The following is a 23,005-nucleotide window of genomic DNA, read 5'->3' as shown; positions in this document are numbered from 1 at the left end:
AGTAGGATTTTGAGAAAGTCAAGATACTTAGTCTTCAGTATAAAATATTTAGTTATTGGTTATATATTACTGTGTATATTTTTGGTAGAGGCTAAATATATATTTAAAACATCACCAGATTTATATTATTATACATGTGAAATATGTGTATAAATAACTTTTTTGCATATGTGTGTCTGTGCAAGTGTTTTCCCAATGAGAGAAGCAATTTTCTCTCTTAAGGCTTTACTCCATCAGTGTATCCTGGAGAAAGGCAGAGCATCGGTCTTAAACATTTGGCCTACATGACAACATCTGGATATCTAAACACTTCCGCAAAATGTTTTACTATATATTTCACTTTTCATGCAAGTCATTTGGAATTACATGTATTTAGGCTATGATTACTTGTGAAAGGGTGATGAGAAAATGAATTGGTGCTAATCAATAAATTCAGTAAACAAAATCTACAATGGAATCAAATTCAAATGAATGAGAATCGATATGCCTTAAATAGCTTGAAGACAAAGTTTAAGGAGAACTGAGAAGTTTCATCTTCAGAGGCTGCAGGTCCTTGATATTATTTTGATGGATTTTAACCCATTTACCCCTGAGGCATAGGATGCATTCTCCAAGGTTTTTTATTCTCCTCTGACCTAGGTAATAACTCACAGTAGCGCAGAGAAGACTGCCTTTTCCAAGCCTTCTGATCTCATTCCAATGGAGGACAAACATTTTCCCCCCCCCCTCATTTTCCTTCACAAGTCAAACTTAAAAGCAGCAGCAGCAGTGATGACAAGCTTAGAGGAAAGCTCGGCTGTCCCTTTCAGGCTTGCCTTGGGGGTTAGTTTAGGAAGCTACAGTACAATCACAAAAGAAGTTTTCTGTCTTTAATTCTGAGTTTTTTAAGCTTCACATTCAGAGTACAAGTTAGGTTATTGTCCTCTGGTTCTGTTCAAAACACTGTTTTCTGATGCATTTTAAAAGCAACTGTAGGTCTTTCTTCTGTTCAGGGCATGGTTATTAGGTGTTCAACTCAGGTTTGGCAGTAAATCTGGAAAACAGCACTGGGTTACTTTTCCTACTGACTGCCCATGACAGTTGCAATTACTATCCATTGTTCACAGGTGGTTAGAAAGTGGAGAGGATACAATAGTGTGTTACCCTCTGGGGGTAAGTGAATTTGACTTAAAGGTTCTTGGGGGGTCAGGCACAAAAATTATGTAGGGCCCAGGAATGTAGTTTTCCTGCCACTTCAGAAGTCAGACAAGAACAATGGCTTAGTTGTTTTGGAAGTAATTTTTTGAGGCAAATAAAGATGTAAGTCTTGTGTTCTCCTATACTTGTTTAGTTGAGGGAGGGAAGAATAAGTAAAATTTTTTTTTAAATCTGAATATATGAATGTATTGAATTATTATTTATTAAGGTTAATTTAAAATAATGTATTTAAAGAGAACCTTTGCATATGTTAGGATGTTTCCAGCCTTTGCAGTATTCACAGAGCCTTGGTGTGCATGGAAACTTTTTTCCACCATTTCTATTAGCCAGTTTCCTTTTAATTTTTAATTAGTTCCAGGAGATGTGTGAGTGAATAAGTGTGTGCGTACGTGTGTGTGTGCCCTTTTCCCTTTTCTGAATATTTCATACTATAGCCAAGTGAGGACTGAGCTCTATTTTTAAGTGCTGTTTTCAATTGCTATCAGTGAATTCGTTTCAGAGCATTTGGACAAATATTACAATCATAACTTGGAAGGGTTTAGAGAGGTGTTTCTTACTATTAATATTCAAAAAGTAAGAATGAGAGACTTTTTAAAATAGGAAAAATGAATAGCATTTGATTTGGAGGGTTTAGCTATCAATAAATAGTTGTCATGCCCACTTAAAGTCAATCTCATTTTTCAAGAAACAATGTGAGTTAGTAAAGGTCACCTACTTCTAAGAGCATAAAGTTATTTTTCATGTTAGATTATTTTACCTGTTAGAATTTATGCCATTTTATGCTCTGGTACTTTGGAAATGTGAATTAGGTTTTAAAGTTAAATTAGAAACAATCCTCTAGCAAACACATGAAAAGGACACTCGATCTGGTTTTGCAGAACAAAACAGTTTGACTGAAAAGTTCTGCCAACAGCAGTCAATATATGCTATAAATGATTAGCTGCCCAAAGGAATTATTTGTTTCTTCTTTACTTGTCAGCGACACAGTATAACTGGTCAGTTTACAGACTTTTGCCCTTATCTATAGCAGAAGCACTGAGTAACAGTAATGTGAAAGGTGAAGAAATATACTTTAGAGTCTCATAGTTGTTGAGTGCAGAAGGAGAAACAATGCCTGTACTCCAGTTGGCAACCAATAGTCACACACAGTTTCAGCTAGCATGAAATTCCATTACACTGAAGGTCATTGCATTGGTACCTCACCTGAGGTTAGTATCTGGGGATCCATGTTGGCTTTAACTAATCTAAGCAGATCATTTGTTTTTCAACAAAGTAATTGCAAAATCTGTATTTTGCTGACTTAATATTTATTTGTAGAATTATAACACAAATATCTGCATGCAAAATACTCTCAATTGTTTTTATCTTGATAAACGCAGAGCTGTGTATGGGAGGTTCTCTGGCCAAGTCACTTTAAAAAATTCTAGACCAGTTTCTCTACCTGACTTATTTCAAGAATTTTTTAGAGCCTGGTTTGTTTCCCCTCAGAATCTCTGATGGATTCTTCTGACCCTGGTCACAGTGCATTAATTCAGGCCCACAAACTGTTGGATCTGTTTTTAACAAAAGTGCCAGGGGCATTTGATGTAATTCAACAAATGGTTCTTTTGCAAGGCTATAATTTTGTGTATTCTAGAAGAAGGGCTATAAAGGCAAACACCAAACACCTCTAGAACTGCCAATAAGGGATTCAAGGAGATAATCCATTCAGCAATACTATAGCCTTTCAGAGCTCATGAATTAAAGACATATGCAATGTAGATTCAGTGTGTGGATTAAAGTAGATAATCTTTTAGGTGGCATGTAAATGTTTGAGATAGAAGATATATAGAGTCAGTCAGTGGCTTGAAAGGGATAATTATGTCTAAATAACATTAGATGATTTGAAAAAAGTAGGCTTAGAATAGGAATCAGATCCTAGGTAAAAAATCTAGTAAGGGATCCTATAAGTTTTATAAATTTAAAACATGGAAACTAATATTTCAGCATTTCAATATGTAAGGATTTATAACACCTCTAAAGTTGTTTCAAACATGTTCTTTTAAAATCCAGTACAGTTTTAAGAATCATGTGGTTTGCGAATAGTAATCTTGTGATTATTACATTTGTGCATTAACCTAAAACATATATATCTGCACATTTTTACAAAGGGGTTGGAAATGTTGATTATTTTCTGAGAGAACTGTTGGATCTGGAATTTGTTCAATACAAGAGTCAGCCATAAGGAAGGTACACAACATGTAGTCATTTACTTCTAAATAAAGTAAATGTTTAATGTTTTTAATCTACTAAGCTTGTTTTATAGTTCCTCTGTAGTTGCTTATGAGTAATGTTTTCACTTTTTATAAAAACTATTTCACAAGAACTAAAGAAAGACTGCTGGCGCGTAGAATATAAGTTTTCAAAATAAGTTTGGCAATGTCTATAAAAGCAAAGAGTGACTACATTTTCTATAAACCAGTGACTTGCTCTGTCTCATGATGCCAGTGTCCTCATGCCAGTGTGTAATTACAGCTAGTGATTGGAAGAAAAGGATAGGTCACTGTATCTCAATTGATCTGTATATTGATAGACCAGTTCACAATTAGGAAGTTTTATACAATTTGTACTTTTTAAAGTACTTAATAATGTGTGTTTTAAACATACAGTTAATCAAATATTAAACTCTTACATATTTAATCTGGGTTTTGTATTGGAAAAAATACTCTCCTCAACATGTTTCTCATTTAAAAATGCATTCATTCATTTAAAAAAAATCGCTTGTTTGAGAAGCATAAAGATTCCAAAATTAGGCCGGGTGCGGTGGCTCAAGCCTGTAATCCCAGCACTTTGGGAGGCCGAGACGGGCGGATCACGAGGTCAGGAGATCGAGACCATCCTTGCTAACACGGTGAAACCCCGTCTCTACTAAAAAATACAAAAAACTAGCCGGGCGCAGTGGCGGGCGCCTGTAGTCCCAGGTACTCGGGAGGCTGAGGCAGGAGAATGGCATGAACCCGGGAGGCGGAGCTTGCAGTGAGCTGAGATCCGGCCACTGCACTCCAGCCTGCGGGGCAGAGCGAGACTCCGTCTCAAAAAAAAAAAAAAAAAAAAAAAAAAGATTCTGAAATTAAAATAATTATAAACACATTATTTGTTTTCTTTTGGATATGAATTCCAAAGCTTGTTTAAATACTCTCCAGACTATTGGGTAATGCAGTTAACCTAAAACCTTTTCCTGTTTTGTAGTAAAATTTACTAGGAACGCATGGTGTAGCCACAGTGATTTGATGTTATGTGGGCTGATTCTTCCAAGCACTTGTGGCAATTGGGCTACCACTTTTGGTTTATTTCCTCATCTACTCATTTTTGAAAAGTTGCCAATTATGATTTATTGCCTGCTACTTAGTGAACATCTTCTTACAGGCACTGTGTAAACATCTTTCTTACACAATTATTGTGACATCATCATTTAATTCTAATTTTACATATGAAGAAATTGAGACTCAGAAACTAATCATCAAACACCACATACTCTAGTTGTGGCAGAGTCAAAATTTGAACTTAACTTCTCACTGCCTTTAAGGCCTGTGTGTTTTATGTAACGCTTAGCGGTCTGTCTTCAACAGAGTTTGACTGGGTTATCTCTAGAATCCTTTAAAACTAGAGAGACCTACCAAACCTGGATGAAGAACTTCTATAATTTGCCTACAAGATACTCTGTCCTCAGATCTGCCCCTAGCACACACACACTCAGTTTTGTATTGTTCCCTGTTTACATATTGACCAGTCCCTTGTAGACTACCTAATATTCTGTTGGCTCAAAGTTTGGAATGTAGTGCATATTTGAGGAATGAATGACAAGCAAAAAATGCCATGTTTTGGGATAACTATTTTTGACTACATTCCAAATGCAGCAGATTTAATGTGATATTTTAAAATAATGGATTTATGTTTCAAGTACAATAAGTAAGTGGATGGAATAGTCTTGGAAAAAGTTCCTAAAATTACAGTCTCCATTAAAAGGCAACATTTTTTAATAAGATGTTTTACAGAGCAATACTTTTAAAAAGGTAACAAGAATAACCCTTTCACTCACTATAGAAATTATAATGCGTGCATCTCTTTCATAATGTTCCAGAAACAAAACATTCACCACGGGGCAACAGTAGTGAAGACTATAGCTACTTGTTAATTATTTTATTCACTCTGATGGTGTCACCCTTAAAATGGAAAGTTTTCCACATTCGATATATTTAAATCCAAGCCAAGGCTTGGATTTTAGGAGACTGAAGCAAAAACAACACTATCTTGTCAAAATAAATCAGAAACATATTTAAAAAGGTAAGAATACTTATAGTATTAACAGGGTACAAGATGTCAATTAATGTATACTCAGTCATGTAATAAACTATAGTATTCCTTACATAATTTTAATTGATTCCAACTTCTGAAGGATATCTATATTGCAGTAAAGAATATGTAGCTAAATTTTATCAAAGTCTGATTACATTCTTTCTTAATGTAAAGAACCAATTAATAGATGTTTGAAGGTAGGATAACCTAACAACAAATACTCGTTTCATGAGCTGTAATAGTGCCATTTTTATTTAGCCTTTTTGATGAGGGGAGGTCTGCTTTTTCTCTTTCACTGGATAAGAATGCTGCTGAAAGAAGCTTCCCTTATACATTTAGACTAACTTAGTTTTTATTCATTTTATTTTCAGTTTATTCCACAAAGGCTGTTGTCTGTCTTGCCATGTGGTAGCTCTGGAGATATAATGGTAGCAAATACCATTAGTATTTAGTAGACAGATTTCCTGCCCTCCTAGAGCTTATAGCTTAGTAGTAGTTCTTCATCAGGCAGAATATTAAAAGGCAACACAATGAATGATTTTTAGATGTTTCAAGTGGAATACCAGTTGAAAGTGACATTTCCATAAAAAAATTAAACCAAGTAAAGTCTTATTCAAATTGAAACACTAGTAGTCTGACAAACGCGAATAATAAAACAAACAAAACACCTTTGCAAAGATTTTCACTTTGAAACAAAGAATTAAATTTTTGGTAAGTTTTTTGAAGGAAGAAAGGTAATTAGTTTACTTTTAGCTCTAAACTTCTAGGACATTTTTTTCTAAAGTGAGTTTACTTTCACTTTTCCTTTATTTGGACAATAGTTCCCAATGGTTTACTTTGATTTTGATGATTTGATTTCAAGCCATTTATCTATTTCATTTGGGTGGAGTAAAACAATATTGGGGAAATAGTAATTTTTGTGTATTTTTTCTTATTTCTATGTTTTTGAGATCATCTTTAATTCAACCCTGATGAAGGTTATTCTTGTGCATAAAATTGTACAGTATCAGCTAACCAAGGACTTTTCTTTGTTCTTAAGTTTATTTATTTTATTCATTCAACAAGTGGTCATAAATCTGTATAAAGGTATCCACTATGTGTTAGACATTATTCTGTAGATGCTAGAAATACAGTGTTGAGCAAAACAAATTATAATAGTATCCTGTTATCATAAAGCTTATACTCTACTGGGAGATACAATAAATAAATAACTATATCAATAAGAATATAACATATAATGCTAACTACTATAGTATAAAAATTGGGTGATGTGATAGAAAGTAAGTTATGATTGCTTTTATAATTCCAGTGGTCCGCGAAGGCCCTCCGAGGAGCTGGCCTTTAAGTTATTACCTTGGATAAATTTGATTGTATTTGTTTTGTTGTTATCTTTTTCATTTAAATTTAAGCTATCTGAAGGCATGCATTCTTTTCTGGCTTGTACTCATAGTATCCTCAACACTTAAAAACAGTATGAGGCACATGGGAGCTGCCCTGTGAACATATGCTGAATGAAGTAAAGAAAAAAGCCAGTCACTTAAAGAGGGTGATTTTGCTCCACCAGGGGAAATTTGACAATGTCTGGAGACATTCTGGGGCATTATAACTAGGAGTGAGGGTCCCACCTGCATCTAGAAGATAGAGGCAAGACAACTCCCTATGAAAATTGTCTGGCCTAAATGTCAACTGTGCTGAGGTTGAGAAACCAGGATCTGGGGGAAGAGTTTTCTGAGAGTAACAGTTAACATTGAAAGGTCCTATGGTGGGAGCAAGTTTGCATATTGGTATTAGAGGAACTCAAAGAATCATATTGACAAAAGAGAAAATAGGAAGAGATGATGCCAGGGAAGAAGGCAAGGGACACACCATTCTGGGCTTCGTAAGGGTAGGAGTTTGCATTTTATTCCATGTGCAGAATAAAGTTTTGAAACAGTTTTATACAGACATGTGACATGACTTGATTTACCAGCAGATAACTATGAACGTTTGTTTGGAGAATGGATTTTAGTAAGGAAACAAGTAGAAATAGAGACAATAGCTAGAAAGCAATTGTTGTAGTACAGGCAAGAGATGATAGTGGCCTGGATTAAGGAGTAATAGTGGAAACGAGATATAGAGACTAATTTATAATATGTTCTAGGGTTGATAAATTTCCAATGAATTATGTAGGGAAGATGAAGTAGACAAAAAAATGAACACCTGGATTTTGACCAAGCAATGTATGGATGGTGTATTAGTCCATTTTCACACTGCTGATAAAGACATACCCGTGACTGGGCAATTTGCAAAAGAAAGAGATTTAATGGACTTACAGTTCCACATGGCTGTGGAGGCCTCACAGTCATGGCGGAAAGTGAAAGGCACTAAACATGGCGGCAGACTAGAGACGAGAACTAGTGCAGGGAAACTCCCCTTTATAAAATCATCAAATCTTGTGCGACTTATTCACTATCATGAGAATAGCCTGGAAAAGACCCACCCCCATGATTAAATTACCTCCCACCAGGTCTCACCTACAACACATGGGAATTGTGGTAGCTAAATTCAAGATGAGATTTGGGTGGGGACACAGCCAAACCATATGAGATCATGATGTCTTTTGCTGAGCTGGCGATGACTGAAGCTGGTTCCTTTCCCTCATGACTTTGTCTCATTATATTAAGGAATCTGACATGTGCTGCTTCTGTGGAATACAGAAGTATAAATGACTGCCATGCCTGCAGTTTTTAGGCAGCAGGAAGACTGAAACAATATTTTTGTGTCTTACTTCAGTTACCTTTCATTCGAAGGGGACTGGAGCAGGACTAGCATAGATTAAAAACATACAAGAATGCAAATAACTGAAACATGAAAATAAATTACTATCAGTCACACACAAGTGAACTCATGGCATTAGCTATCTGACTCAGATGGAACAAGTTCATATATACATGACTGTGCCTCCATAGGGTTATACACTATATAGACACACACATATATAAGTTATGACTCTTAAAAACCTGAATGTAGGTGAATAAAGAGTAGCTCCTTTTTGGTGAGAGACCTCTGGAGTATTCAAAGGATCTAGTTAATATTCCTTTCAATTTTTTAAAGTCAAGGATATCTTGTGACTCTTGCTACTTTCTCCGTTGTTCACAGACCACTTACTAAGTCCTCTCTGAACACTTGGGGATGACCATGAAGAACATGATAATTTAGAGATGAAGCCGTGGGATGGGCTTCTTCATCTCAGTTTAGTACTTTCGTAAAAATGGGGAAGATTTCTTTTGCAAAAGCTTATTTTTTTGGCTCAACTCTCTTAAGCCAAAACTAGAATTCCTATGCATGTTTAAATTTGAGAATGGTTTAAAGGGAAGAGGCTTTATTCTTTATGTCGTTCATTAAACAGTGTTAGATGATTTGCTATATGCAATACATATGCTATTTGCCATTACCTATAGTAGGTAATGAGGATAGAAAAGTCCATCATTTACAGTTGCTGCTAATGCAGCTACCTCTCCTGATTTTGGGAGAAAAATGTGAACATAAGATAATACAATGCAACGATTCAATACTATAATAAAGATCTACACATATGCTGTGTAGATTCCCAAAGAAGAGAACAACTGTTATCCATGGAAATCAGGAAAAGAGCCACAAAAAACAAGATGCATGAGCTGGAACACGAAGAATGAATGTTTAGGGAGAGACTGGCCCAGGCAAGGCACTTGTTAAAGATGGCATTTGCAAATGCTCAGAGTGTTGGTGGTGGGGTAATGTTAGAACATTCAGTGTGGCTAGAATTTAGGATGCACAGAGGAAGTGGGAAGATTAGGTAATACTTTGAAGGACCTCATTAATTCATAAAAATGACTTGACAATTTTTTCTGAAGCCAATTGGGAGCAATTGGAGGTCTTTAAACAGGGGAAGTGACAGGACTAGACTTTGACATGACATGACTTTGTTATCTAGGAAGGTAATTTTGGTACCAGTTTTAGAGCATAGATTTGTACAGAGATCAATTGATGGCAGGAAGTTCTATTTTAAAAGTTCTATTTTAAAAATTTGCTACAAAAATTCGTGAAAAAAGTTGACAAAAATGGCAGTGAAGATAGAGAAGGGAGGCTGGAACAAGAGCTCTCTCTAAGTCAGTACAACAGTGTTTATGTTATCACTTGCTTAAAAGGCATTCTTATGGGTTGAACTATCCACCTTCCCCTACCCACCAACCCTAATTCATATGTTGAAGTCCTCATGCCTAGAACATCAGAATATGAACATATTTGGAGATAGGATCTTTACAAAGGGAATTAAATTAAAATGAGTTTATTATGGTGGGTCCTAACCCAAGATGACTGGTATCCTTGTAAGAAGAGGAAATTTGGACATGGGTATGTACAGATCGAGATGATGTGAACACATATGGAGAAGACAGACATCTACAAGCCAAGGAAGGGGGCCTGGAACAGATCAACCCTGCTGACAACTTAATCTTAGACTTCTAGCATCCAGAACTGTAAGGCAATTTCTGTCTTTTAAACTATGCAGTCTGTGGTACTTTGTTACGGCAGCCCTGGCAAACTAATACAGAAATATTATTGTATATGCTTAAATCTGTGTTATCGAGGATAATACACACAAAAATTAATAATAGTGGTTACCTTTGAAGGGGCAGTGTTGGGAGCAGATCTTTTACTATACACATTTATCATCATTATTTACTAATATGAACATAATAATATTGAAACATACAATTTTAATTAAAGGGAAAACAAACCTATGTTGAGGAAAAATTACTGTGATTGATTAATATCAATGCAGGGATGGGTAGTTGAGAAGGAAATTGAAGACATTAATATTTTAGAATGCTGATTGGTGATAATGCTTTAAAATTACAGGAAAATGGTGACTTTCACTTTATGCATGTTGAATTTTATGACTGAGATACACCCTCAGAGATACCCCATTCTGCATCTAAAAATAAGCTAATAGGACTGGGGGACAATCTTAGGGTTGGCACGTACCTTATTATTTCATTGACTATGAAACTATGTATTTTAGAACTCAAGAGGTTAAAGTATGCTAAGCATTGTTGAAATATAGTGCTTAGAGGTTGAAGTATGTTAGTTCAAGGCCAGAAAAGGTAAAGAATGGGACTGGACTGGGGAGGATATGGGCATTTATGGGTGGCAACAGAGGAGTCAGTGAAAAAGATTGAGAAGAAAAGTTAGTTAAGTAGGAGTTGAAATGGAATGAAATCGTGTCTAGGAAGTCATGTGAGAATGCTTAAGATGCAGCAAGATGGGCTGAAGGTTCAAAAAGTTTGATATGAATATGGACTATAAAATTAGAAATTTTGTTTTAAATTTGAAATCTTATTTATGTCTTTATGACTAAGTGAAAACAAATAAACAAATAATTTTGTTAATCTTTCACACACTTAATGACAAAATGATATTTGTTAATTCTCATCACCAAATATATACAGTTGACCCTTGAGCAGCACAGGCTACAGTGCCACAGGTCCAGGTCCACCTTATGTGGATTTTTTCCCCAGCCAAACACAGATCCAAAATACAGTATTCATGGAATGTGAAACCCACCTATGCAGAGGGCTAACTTAAGTGGGTTGTACAGGACCAACTGTAGGCGTTGAGTATGTGCTGATTTGCTTAAGCTTTTAAATTATACTTCCGCATGTTGAGGTGAAATAAGTTTTTTCTGAGTATGGAAGTAATGTAATGATAACCATTGTGGAAAAATTTCTAAATACAAAAATATGAATCCCAGCACTTTGAGAGACCAAGGCGGGTGGATCACAGGGTCAGTAGTTCAAGATCAGCCTGGCCAGCATGGTGAAATCCCGTCTCTACTAAAAATACAAAAAAATTAGCCAGGCATTGTGGTGTGTGCCTGTAATCCCAGCTACTCGAGAGGCTGAGGTGGGAGAATTGCTTGACCCCGGAGGCGGAGGTTGCAGTGAGCCGAGATTGCGCCACTGTACTCCAGCCTGAGTGACAGAAGAAGACTCTATCTCAAAAAAATAAAAAATAAAAAATAAAAAAATTAAAATGAACTATATTCCACCACTTAGAAATAGCTACTATTAATATGTAGCTAAATTTGCTCTCATATCTTAAACATAGACATGTGCATGCATTGAGTGACTATACACATGTTTCATTTCTCTCCAACTGCTTTTAAACCTAGCTTTATATCATAAACTAGATCCCACATCATTAAATTTTCTTCAAAAATAATTTTTTATGGTTGCAAAATACTTTACCATGGATGACCCATAATTATTTGATTATTCTTCTTTGACATTTAGGTTGTTTCTAGAATTTCATTTAAAATAATTAGTATTAGGCCGGGCGCGGTGGCTCAAGCCTGTAATCCCAGCACTTTGGGAGGCCGAGACGGGCGGATCACGAGGTCAGGAGATCGAGACCATCCTGGCTAACACGGTGAAACCCTGTCTCTACTAAAAATACAAAAAACTAGCCGGGCGAGGTGGCGAGCGCCTGTAGTCCCAGCTACTTGGGAGGCTGAGGCAGGAGAATGGCGTAAACCCGGGAGGCGGAGCTTGCAGTGAGCAGAGATCCGGCCACCGCACTCCAGCCTGGGCGACAGAGCGAGACTCCGTCTCAAAAAAAAAATAAAATAAAATAATTAGTATTTAACCCACATTTCTTAAGATATTTTTGGACTAGAATTTTTTTTTTATGCAGTGTATCTCACTGCAACCTCAAATTCCTGGATTCACGTGATCCTCCCATCTCAGCCTCCCAAGTAGCTAGGATTACAAGTGCACACCACCACGCTCAGCTAATTTTTTAGAAAAATTTTGTAGAGATGGAGTCTTGCTATGTTGTCCACGCTGGTCTTGAACTCTTGGCCTCAAGTGATCCTCCTGCCTGGGCCTCCCAAAACGTTGGAATTATAGGCCTGAGCTCCTGTACCCAGCCTTGGGCTAGATTTCTAAAAGCAGAATTATCCTTTGTAGGTTATGCGCATTCTAAGACATGATGTGTATTGCTATTCCTAGTGTTTATTCCTTGAAATGTGTTAGAAATTTACTTCTCTATTTTTTTTTTTTTTTTTTTTTTTTGAGACGGAGTCTCGCTCTGTCGCCCAGGCTGGAGTGCAGTGGCCGGATCTCAGCTCACTGCAAGCTCCGCCTCCCGGGTTTACGCCATTCTCCTGCCTCAGCCTCCCAAGTAGCTGGGACTACAGGCACCTGCCACCTCGCCTGGCTAGTTTTTTTATATATTATATTTTTTAGTAGAGACAGGGTTTCACTGTGTTAGCCAGGATGGTCTCAATCTTCTGACCTCGTGATCCGCCCGTCTTGGCCTCCCAAAGTGCTGGGATTACAGGCTTGAGCCACCGCGCCCGGCCTACTTCTGTATTAACAATGTAGGAAGATCTTTATCTTGCTAGCATATGAATATTTTCATTAAATAAATCTTCACAGGATATATTTATATTATTTAATATTAGAATATAATAGTCATGTGACTATTCATAGAGTTAACGTTCATTCATTCTGATGGAATCCAAATATCTGAGATATAATAAAGTATTAGCAACACATTATTGACCACCTGCCTTGAAGAAGGATAGGCATTGATAATAAGAAAGAGCATAAGAGATGGTTACTGCCTTACTCACACATTTTCTTTTCTGAATATTGGTTCTCTAGGCTATGTGTAAAATACGTTAGAACCCTTCTTTCTATTCCAAAAGGGCATATAAAAATTATAAGCTACTAACTATAGCTGCTACTTCCTCAAATAGAACAAACCATTTCAGCCTAAACTGGTAGGGTTAAGAAGGGTGACTGAGTTATAACAGATCCTTCTATCTATACATGTATACAGGTGGCAAATGCAGTAGTAAGCCAGTGCATAGTGTCTTATGTTTAAAGTGAAAATTGTAATTAAAGAGGGTGTTCTTTCCTACTGGTAGTACTTTATCATAGGGGCCTTGTCTATCTTGTGAGTTCTAAAAGAACAATTAAACGTGATACTGTTTCTGTTACAGTGAACCGCACACATTTCCCTTATATTAAATATGCATTTTAACTTAATAAGATTCCTTGGCGTGTTTTAAATATCTTGAGTGTAATATGTATTTTAAATGATTACCATGACTTCTCCAAATCTTGGATTTATGTATTAGCTTGCATGACCATAATGTGATGCTAATTTGCCAACCACATTATCTCACGATTGCTGTATTTGTGTTCTCAAACTTAAGTATTTGCTCAGTTAACTATATTTTATTTTTGAAGATAGACTCTGAATTGGCATATGGGGAATACAGCCTAAATCTTGATTATCTAAATAGATGTTTGCTCTTTTTTAACATAGAATTTCTTAGTTCTGAATCTTTAACTTTTTTTTAAAGAAAGGGAGAATCATATCACTAATATGAATGCTTTGAACTCTTAATAACTGTGGCTGTTAGTTTTTTATGTCTTTGTCTTCCCTCTTTAATTATATGAAAAACTATGGTACTTAAGGCCAAGAACTGTACTTTGGACATCTTTTTATTTCCAGCAGGCCCTAGCATAGAACATTAAAAACTGGACGGTCAGCCAACATTTTAAAAAATTTTACTTATAAAGTAAAAGTTAAAAAAACTATAGATTATTACTGGTCATAAATGTAAAAACATTCAAAATGTTTGGTCATTCTGGTATTTTGTTAGAAGCCCAATGTGCTATCTATTGTGCCAGAGAGCCAGGTTCATTGTGGTATTTTGTAATGGGCAAATTGCCATCACTTTTTACTGTTGCGTGAAAATGTAAAACAAGGTAGGTAGTGTTTTTGTGTTTATTGAACTTTATATTTGGACTAGCTCTGTATGCAACAGAGCCATCTTCATTGAAATCATTGCTTTTTCTCATGCATTTTGTCTGTTTTATTGCCATGTGATTTGTAGGGACTCCCGAGAGCTTAGCTGAGAAAGAAAGGCAACTCATGGGCATGATCAACCAGCTGACCAGCCTACGAGAGCAGCTGTTGGCTGCCCACGATGAGCAGAAGAAACTAGCTGCCTCTCAGATTGAGAAACAGCGTCAGCAAATGGAGCTGGCCAAGCAGCAACAAGAACAGGTGAGTAAGAACTTAGCGACGCAATCAAACTCCTCAGACATTGTTTTGCCTGCTACTTATAGGTCACTGTCCTAGGCACACAACAATGAGTAAGAGTGCCTTCCACCTCCCTCGTTAAATAAATTAAAAGGCCAAAAACAAAACAAAAACCCACCCACAGACAAAACCCAGATTTTAAGAAGCTTATTAACTACTTTGGTGGTAAGGAGCGCAGAAGTAATTTTAATCAAGGTCAATTCTGATAAATCATGAGAAAACTATCATGAAAGAACCATGGAGAGTCAAGAGAACATTTTCAACAAGAAACATTTTGAAAGAATTCATGAGAGAGCTGACATTTGAGATATGCTTTGAAGAACTTGTGGGCTTCAACAAGTAAAGTGAGTTTTCAGCTGGGGGCAGGAAGTTCAGTTACAAGGTCATTATAATACTTTAAATTAAAAAGAGTGAGAAGCTAAATTAGTCAGGGTAATGACCATGGACAAAGAGATGAAAGGAATAAACAGGTGGAAGAGTTATGGTTAGTAGAGTTCTTTGAGTAGGCAAAAGGGAAAGAAAGGGAAAGTGTTGAGCCTAGTGATAGGGAGATGGAGAATGCCATCACCGGAAACAGAGAAAGTCAGAAGAGCAAGTTTGGAAAAGAGAGTGGTTTTATGATGTTGAACTAGAGCTGCTGTCAGGGTTTCCAGTTGGAGGTATGTGAGAGACAGCTAGAAACACCAATCAGCACTTTGGAAGAGAGCTCAGGTGTTTCTTAGGCTATTTACAGAGAAATAGTGGTTTAAACTCTACTGGAAGAGATAACATTCATTCATTTATTTGACAAATAGTAATCTAGTGCTTCTTATGTGCCAGGCACTGTACTAACTAATTACTGACAAAGCCCCTAAATTTTAGTGGAAAGAAAGAGACATATAAAGGAACAGATAAATTAACAAAATGATATTATATAGTGATAAATAATTTGAAAAAATATAAACAGAGTAATAAGATAAAAGTTGATTGCTATGACAAGGCAATGCTTCTTAGATTGGGCGGCTAGATCTTTCTGAAGCTTTGGCAATTGAGCTCAGATCTAAATGACATACAAAAGGCAGCCATGTTAATATCGGGGACAGGAGTGTTTTATGCAGAGATGTGGCAGGCTTATAGGCCTTAATTTATAGTGGTAATATTACAAGAAAGCAGAAAGGAACTAAGGGTAGATCCTTGGGAGATACTGGCTTATAGAGCTGGCAGAGAAAGGAAAATGAACATATGCAGAAAGAATCAGATATGGAAGTGGGGCCAGGAGTGCAATGTCATAGGAAACAAAATGGAGACTTTTAAGGAGAGATACAGGGAGCAGTGTTAAATGCTACAGAAAAGTAGTCATTCTAATATGAAATTGAAACTACTAGATTTTTCATTTAGATTCTCATTGTTGGCCTTGAAGAGTAAGACTTCTATAGTGTTTTAGTAGCCAAAATCAGACAATAAAAACTGGAAAATACGTAGTAGAAAAATGGAGGCAATGCCTATGAACTATTAGTTAAAAAAAAATCGGTAGTAAATAGAAGATAAGATAGAGGGGAGGTGACACAGTTTCAGCTTACAGATAAGTATGGCCCTCTTTTTCATGGCTAAGTCCTTTTCCTGTTCCATGTTCTGGGCATAGTCCATTCACCACCCCAAGTGGAGGATGGCCACTATTTAATATTTGTGTGTCTACACATCCCTGCAAAACCGTCTAAACATCTTTCATAGTATAAGCCAGCAGGATTGAATGGCATGAAGAAATACTCAGTTTATGTTTGAGGAGCTCCTTTTTTCTACCCTCTTATTTCCATTCTACTCTTCTCTACTTGGTGGTTTATGTCTGTTAAAAGATGTTAGTTTTATTTTTAATGAAATGCCTCATCACTTTCATTAAAGATATATTTGGCTTGCTTTTGGATACGGCCCATATGCCTCTTGCTTTATCCCTATGAGAAAAGAGTTCAGAATGCTTGCCTGTAACAGCATTAAAAAAACACCACTCTTTTCTTATCCTTAACTCTCAATCTTTCAATCAACTGAATTCTGGAGAATCCTAGGAGCCTCTGAAAATGTAGCTTGGCTGGGGATATTTTTTGTAAATAATCCCTATTTGCTTTGATGGGTCTGAGGGCACACATGTCCTGAAAGATCTAAGCAATGACTGATGGAGAGGAAGTTTCCTTCTTATCTCTTTCACATTCTAGCCCATCCCTGAATATTATAAAAGGATTCTAGAATCCTTTGATTCTAATACTTTCCCAAGACCTCTGACATTCTCCTTGGAACTTTACAAACCCCTAGGTTCTTCAAGAATTTCTCTCCTGTGTTGGAGAGACGTCCTGCAGTGCTGCCTCTACAGCCTGAGAGAAGATCCCTGGTGATAGCTACAGGACATGTTTCTAGAGCCCATTCAGCTCTCCCAGCGCTTCTCTACCATACATAGCAGGCATGCACAGTTACCACTCTGTGGTGGCAGATCTTTTCATGAAGGGCATTTAATACTTATTCTTTAAGGGTCAGGGCAGGTTCATCTTCTCCTGCAAAGTCTTTTTCTGACGCTCCTCCCAGCACTCCCTACTGAGTGTAGAATGTCTCCATTCTGTGCATTCTAATACTGCTGGTATAGCTGTTACAAAAGCTAAAGGACCTGTTTACTGACAAGCCTTTCCCTCAGATTCTGAGCTCCATTCCACGTTCATCTATTAGATACATATTCATTGACCACCAATTTGGTGCCAGGTTTTGTTCTAGTTAGTGGGAGTAGAGTAGGGGGATAAAACAGACAAAAATCCCTTGTGTACTGAAATCTTGCTAGGAGGGGTAGACAATAAATAAACCAGTAAACTATATGTTGATAAGCATTATGTTGAAAAATTAAGCAGGGCATTGGGGATGAGGGTATTATCTATGGGAATATGTTCTTTTAAAATGGGTGCTCAGGGAAGACATTATTGACTGAGAACATTTGAGCAGAAACCTGTAGGAGGTGTGGGAGTGAGCCATGGGGCTGTCTAGGCAGAGTATTCGAGACAGAGCGAAATGTAAGTGCAAAGGCCCAGAAGCAGGAGTATCCTTGGGAGGCAGGAACATCCTTGGTGTGTACAAGAGGCAGTTAGGAATGCAATGTGGCAAGCATGAGGGTGAAAGGGGAGGAGATGAAATCAGAGAGGTAGCACGAGGCCATAACATATAGGGCCTTGCAGGCATTATATTCACACCAGCTTTTTGCTGAGTGAGAGAGAAGTGTTTTGGAAAGATGAATAGCATGACATGATATATATATATACACACGTATATATATTTATTTTATATATTTTATATATATATAAACCATATGTATATTTATATGTTTTATATATATATAAATATATATATGGGTTTTTTTGTTTTTTGGGGGACAGAGTCTCACACTGTCACCTAGGCTGGAGTGCAATGGCATAATCTCGGCTCACTGCATCCTCCTCCTCCTGGGTTCAAGAGATTCTGCCTCAGCCTCCTGAGTAGCCAGGATTACAGACACCCTCCACCATTCCTGGCTCATTTTTCATATTTTCAGTAGAGACGGGGCTTCACTATATTGGCCAGGCTGGTCTCGAACTCCTGACCTCACAGTCTGCCCACCTCAGCCTCTCAAAGTGGACTCATATTTTAAAAAGTACTCTCAAGATGCTGGTCTGTGATTGACTATAGGGAGCAGGAGCAAAAAGCAATTGAAATATTGATATGTGGGAGGAAGGAACTAGACTTAATGAGAAAGGTAATCTTCCTTCTACTGTCTCTTTTACCACTTCCTTCAGAAAAAAAAAAAATTGTGGGTCTGGCACGGTGGCTCACACCTGTAATCCCAGCACTTTAGGAGGCCGAGGTGGGTGGATCACCTGAGGTCAGAGTTCAAGACCAGTCTGGCCACCATGGTGAAACCCTGTCTCTAGTAAAAGTACAAAAAAATTAACCAAGCATGGTGGTGGATGCCTGTAATCCCAGCTGCTCAGGAGGCTGAGGCAGGAGAATTGCTTGAACCCAGGAAGCGGAGGTTGCAGTGAGCCGAGATCACGCCATTGCACTCTAGCCTGGGCAACAAGAGCAAAACTCTGTCTCAAAAAAAAAAAAAGAAAAGAAAAGAAAAAAGAAATAAAAAAATGTATTTTTTTTTACTATATTCCAAAGATAAAATTAAAGCATTAAAATAATTATAATTATATCAACATCCATAGGGAAATACATTTTTTTGTGCAGCCATGTAGACTCATCGTTATCACATGGGTTCTTTTATTCACGGTGATGTGTGAGTTTTTTCCTGAGCTTTTGACTTTTGGGTATAGAGGTTAAGAGATTTTTTTAAAAATAAAAATGTTAGTGACTATTACTTGATGAGAATGGGATCTAGAACTTATTTATAAGAGACTGATAAGTTTCAAGATGTTAGAAGTTACATCCTATCCCATGTGATGAAATATTTGCAATTTTCATGTCATCCATTCATGCATTCTTATCAGATATCCATTCAGCATTGCTTTTATAATGGACTTGCTGAGAACAGTGGGTAAAATATACATGGCCTCTACCCTCACTGAATTTATGCACTTCTCCCTAGGAGACAGAAATATGTTAATAACAAATAGATAAACAAATATAAAGTCATAGCATGGGCGTAATATTAAGTAAATGTAGAAGGTGTCATAAATGCAAATAACAGTGGGAGTGGGAAGTGATTGTCCTGTTCTCTAAGTTAGGAAATACTTAAGATGACTATATGGAAGGCTAAATCTCAAATTTAGTTTGGGGCTTGTTGAACTTGAGGTTCCTTTGAATAAGTCTCTCAATAAACGGACCTGATGCTTAAAACAAAGGTCTAGACCAGAGAAGCAAATTTAGAAGCACTTGGCTTACATATGGAAGTAAGTACGAAGGGAAAGAACAGAGTCTAAAATTGAGTCTCAGAGAATTATAACATTTAATGTCTGGAAAGAGCCATTAAAGGTGACTAAGGAGAAGACATGAGAGGTAAAGATGAAACCAGGGAAGTATGATGATGTCACAGAAGCCAACAGATAAAGTTCATGATCAGGGGAAAGCATTTGAGTGTTGAATTCTAATGAGAGGTCAAAAGGTGACAACTGAAAAACGCTTCAGAATTTTAAAATAATGGATGTGATTGGCAACCTTCTTAAGAATCATTTTGGTAGAGACATGGAAGCAGAAACCACAGTAGTATGCATTGAGTTGGTGGTTAGGGGTTTGTGAGAGGCAGTAATAAGAAAATTATTTACCTACAAACAAAAAAATACAAAAACTTTACTAATAAATACAGTGTCTTGCAATACTTTGTGCTACTCTGAACTCCTGTCTTAAACCTCCCCCTCCCCATTTGTGAAGCACTGTGTCATAGTGAAAGGCTGAAAATGTCAGAAGCAGCACCTTTCTTAATATATCACCAGAAAGAGGAATGTTTGAAAATCAGACATTTCTTTCTGGGATTGATCACTGACTGTCCTAGTATCTTAGTCTTCATTTGTTTTAGGCCAAAAGAAACATAACTGTTCCTAAAGACTAAATATCTTCCTTGATCTTAGGATGAATTGTGGAAAATTTCAGAGCACAGACACATCTATTTTCATCATCTTAATCAGTGTCAAATCAAACTTTGTGAAACAGAACATTAGTAACTTCCCTCCCGGACTCCAATATACTTGTAAATTTCTCATGTGCAATTTCTTCACAGATTGCAAGACAACAGCAGCAGCTTCTGCAGCAACAACACAAAATCAATTTGCTCCAGCAACAGATCCAGGTCAGAAATCATAATTTCAATATACTTACAATTTTAAAAAAATATTTTCTGTCTTATCCTTAAATATCTAACTGAAATGACCTCCAAAATAAAATGACTTCCAGGCTAATTCATGACATAGCACCTCCTCTGCCAGGCGAATCTTGCAAATGGTGTCTGTCAGTCACAGGCCCTACTGTGTCAGGGAGCTGCAATCTAAGCAAGCTAACAGTTATTTTCATCTTATGCTGAGAAGAAATTATTGTAGATAAAAGTTTCATTTTATCTATATTTTAATGTTAAATTGTGTCTATAAGAGTTCTTAATTGGGTAGGTGCAGGGAACCAAAGCAGAAATGTACCTAGGTTTTCAGTTAGAGAAGTAGTGCCAGAGAGAACTTTATTATTGTATGCCGGAGAGCCATGTGTGATAAAAGTGGAACACAGGGACGGTAATAATTTGCTGTTGAAGTTGATTTACCTGTGGTTTTGCCTGGAGAAAACAAGCCTGAAGGCTGTAGGACCTCCATATTTTCGTTATTTGGAAATTTGCAATGATAAGGAGCCTCAATACAGGAGGCAGCAGCTGTATTGGTAACAAAGAGAAAAAAAGTTTCCAGTGATGTCTTGTTTCCACCACTTGCTAGTGTCATAAACTTTGACAAAAGTTCAGCTTTGTTTCCCTTCTGACAGTTTGCTTTCTCAACAGCACTTACTTCATATAGAGATTTTTGAGGATTAAAGGAAATCATGGATAAAGAGCCTTAGCATAGTGTCAGGGCACATAGTAAGTGCTCAGTACTCACTTGCTGTGACTCTCAAGGAACCTAATTGGTGGAGCTGTGAATCCAACCCCATGTAACATCATCCATCTGGAGGCAACTGTCAGCTTTGCAGTATGCTAATCTGGAGAGAAATTCATGATTCTCTTGAAGTTACATCTTGAGATCCAACATATTTTATTAAGTGTAAATATCATAAATGACAGGAAGCAAATGTGTCAAAATTATTTCACTCTTGTATTAATCTTGTTTTAACTTCTTTGCCATCCAAATTTCTCCCATTGTATCTAATTGAGTCAGGCACACGTCACTGTTCCTTCTTTCTTATTCTACCTGGGATTTTAATGACCTGTAGATAGCTTCAGTGAGACAGTGGAAGTTCAGTAAGATGTTCCAGCCAGGGACCTTTCCCCTCCTTAACTGTAATTATGATCAGCACATTTCTAACATGTTATAATCCATTCATATCTGAAGTGTGGTTATTCATTTCAGTGGTTTGAAACTGTTCATTGAACTTCATGTTGTTCAAAGTACACTGACTTTAGTCGATGGTAGCTGGTTATCTGCATTTAAAATTTTTTTAATTATCAAAACATAGGTATTAATATTGTCATGGCACTTTCCTTTTCTAAGTAAGGTAATTCCATAATCAGCAACGTGGTAGTCACTTGATTTCACTGCAATTTGACAAGTGTACCAATAGTTTTAGATTTTTATAATTTCTGTGATACTGAAATCAGTCCTCGGTTATACAGAATGGCAAACATAGATTTCAACTCCTATTGTAAATGTGTGTAAGGCTCAATTAACTGTTCTGACCAATTATATTAGCCAACACCTTCAGTGCTTTCTTAGGAATTATTCCACAATTAGGACCACTACATTCACAATGTGGATTTTAAGCCCTGTCATAATGACAGAAAGTTGAAATGGATGGATTCTTGCTTCAGAGCATGAAGCACTATAATTTATAAGTCAGAACATTTTTAATGAAAAGTACTTAAAAATTATATGTTCTAGAAATTCTATAACTATAGGAACTATATTCCAGAGAGCAAAGGCCAAGTTTAACAACCTGCCCAAGACCACACAATTAGAAACTGTAGAGCTAGGATAAGAAGCAAAGTTTTCTGACTATAATAGAACTTGTGTGGAGTATGAGAATTTTAAAAGCGTAGAATTTCTATTTGATCCAAGTGTTAAGCGGCTAGCCTCTATTATTTCAGAGTGGGAAAAGAAAAAGTCCCTAAAGGAAATAAAGTCACACTGAAAGTAATTTGAGGGAAACATTGAGATATTGAGATATATAAATATATTTGTCTTCTTTCTAGGGTTAGTGCAGATAAATGAAACTGACAGAGTCAAAACCCTTTCAGGCAACAAATAAGTACTCAGCAAGACTGATAACCTGAAAGAAATTCGTTTTCACAGCTTCCAGCATATTCATTAACTAAAAGTATAGTTCTGAAATATATTTTGTCAATTGATAATTTGGAGAAGTCTTATAAACACTTAATAGTTTCGAAAGTAACAACATATTTGAATTATTTAGTCTACTCTGAGATTGTTCAAACAATTATGGAAAGCTCTGATGTGGTGGAATATGTAGAAATAGGACATTAAAGATGTAGAACAGACTAATTTTCCCACCACATAAATCATTGCCATATTTCATTTTAGAATGTTTTTTCTTCCCTTTTCTCCTTCTTCCTACTGCCTTCTTTTTCATGGAAGCATAGGGAAGGATGAAGACTAGTAAATATAGAATCTGCTATCACGAAAGGCAATTGGAGTGTATAACA

General features: G+C 36.7%; 1 protein-coding gene across 28 annotated transcripts in view; it reads left to right on the top strand.

Annotated features, from left to right (window-relative positions):
• Positions 1-23,005, top strand: part of SOX5 (SRY-box transcription factor 5) — a 1,030,085-nt gene that overhangs the window by 810,201 nt on the left and 196,879 nt on the right. For all 28 annotated transcript variants that reach the window (XM_077953163.1, XM_077953155.1, XM_028829333.2 and 25 more), the window contains 2 exons: positions 14,462-14,634; positions 20,375-20,443. In XM_077953163.1, coding sequence (XP_077809289.1) covers positions 14,462-14,634; positions 20,375-20,443 — 242 coding nt within the window. The remainder of the gene's footprint in view (positions 1-14,461; positions 14,635-20,374; positions 20,444-23,005) is intronic.

Source organism: Macaca mulatta, chromosome 11, assembly GCF_049350105.2.
Source record: "Macaca mulatta isolate MMU2019108-1 chromosome 11, T2T-MMU8v2.0, whole genome shotgun sequence".
NCBI lineage: Eukaryota > Metazoa > Chordata > Mammalia > Primates > Cercopithecidae > Macaca > Macaca mulatta.
The sequence above is the reverse complement of the archived record's forward strand: the minus strand, read 5'-3'. Positions and strand labels throughout refer to the sequence as shown.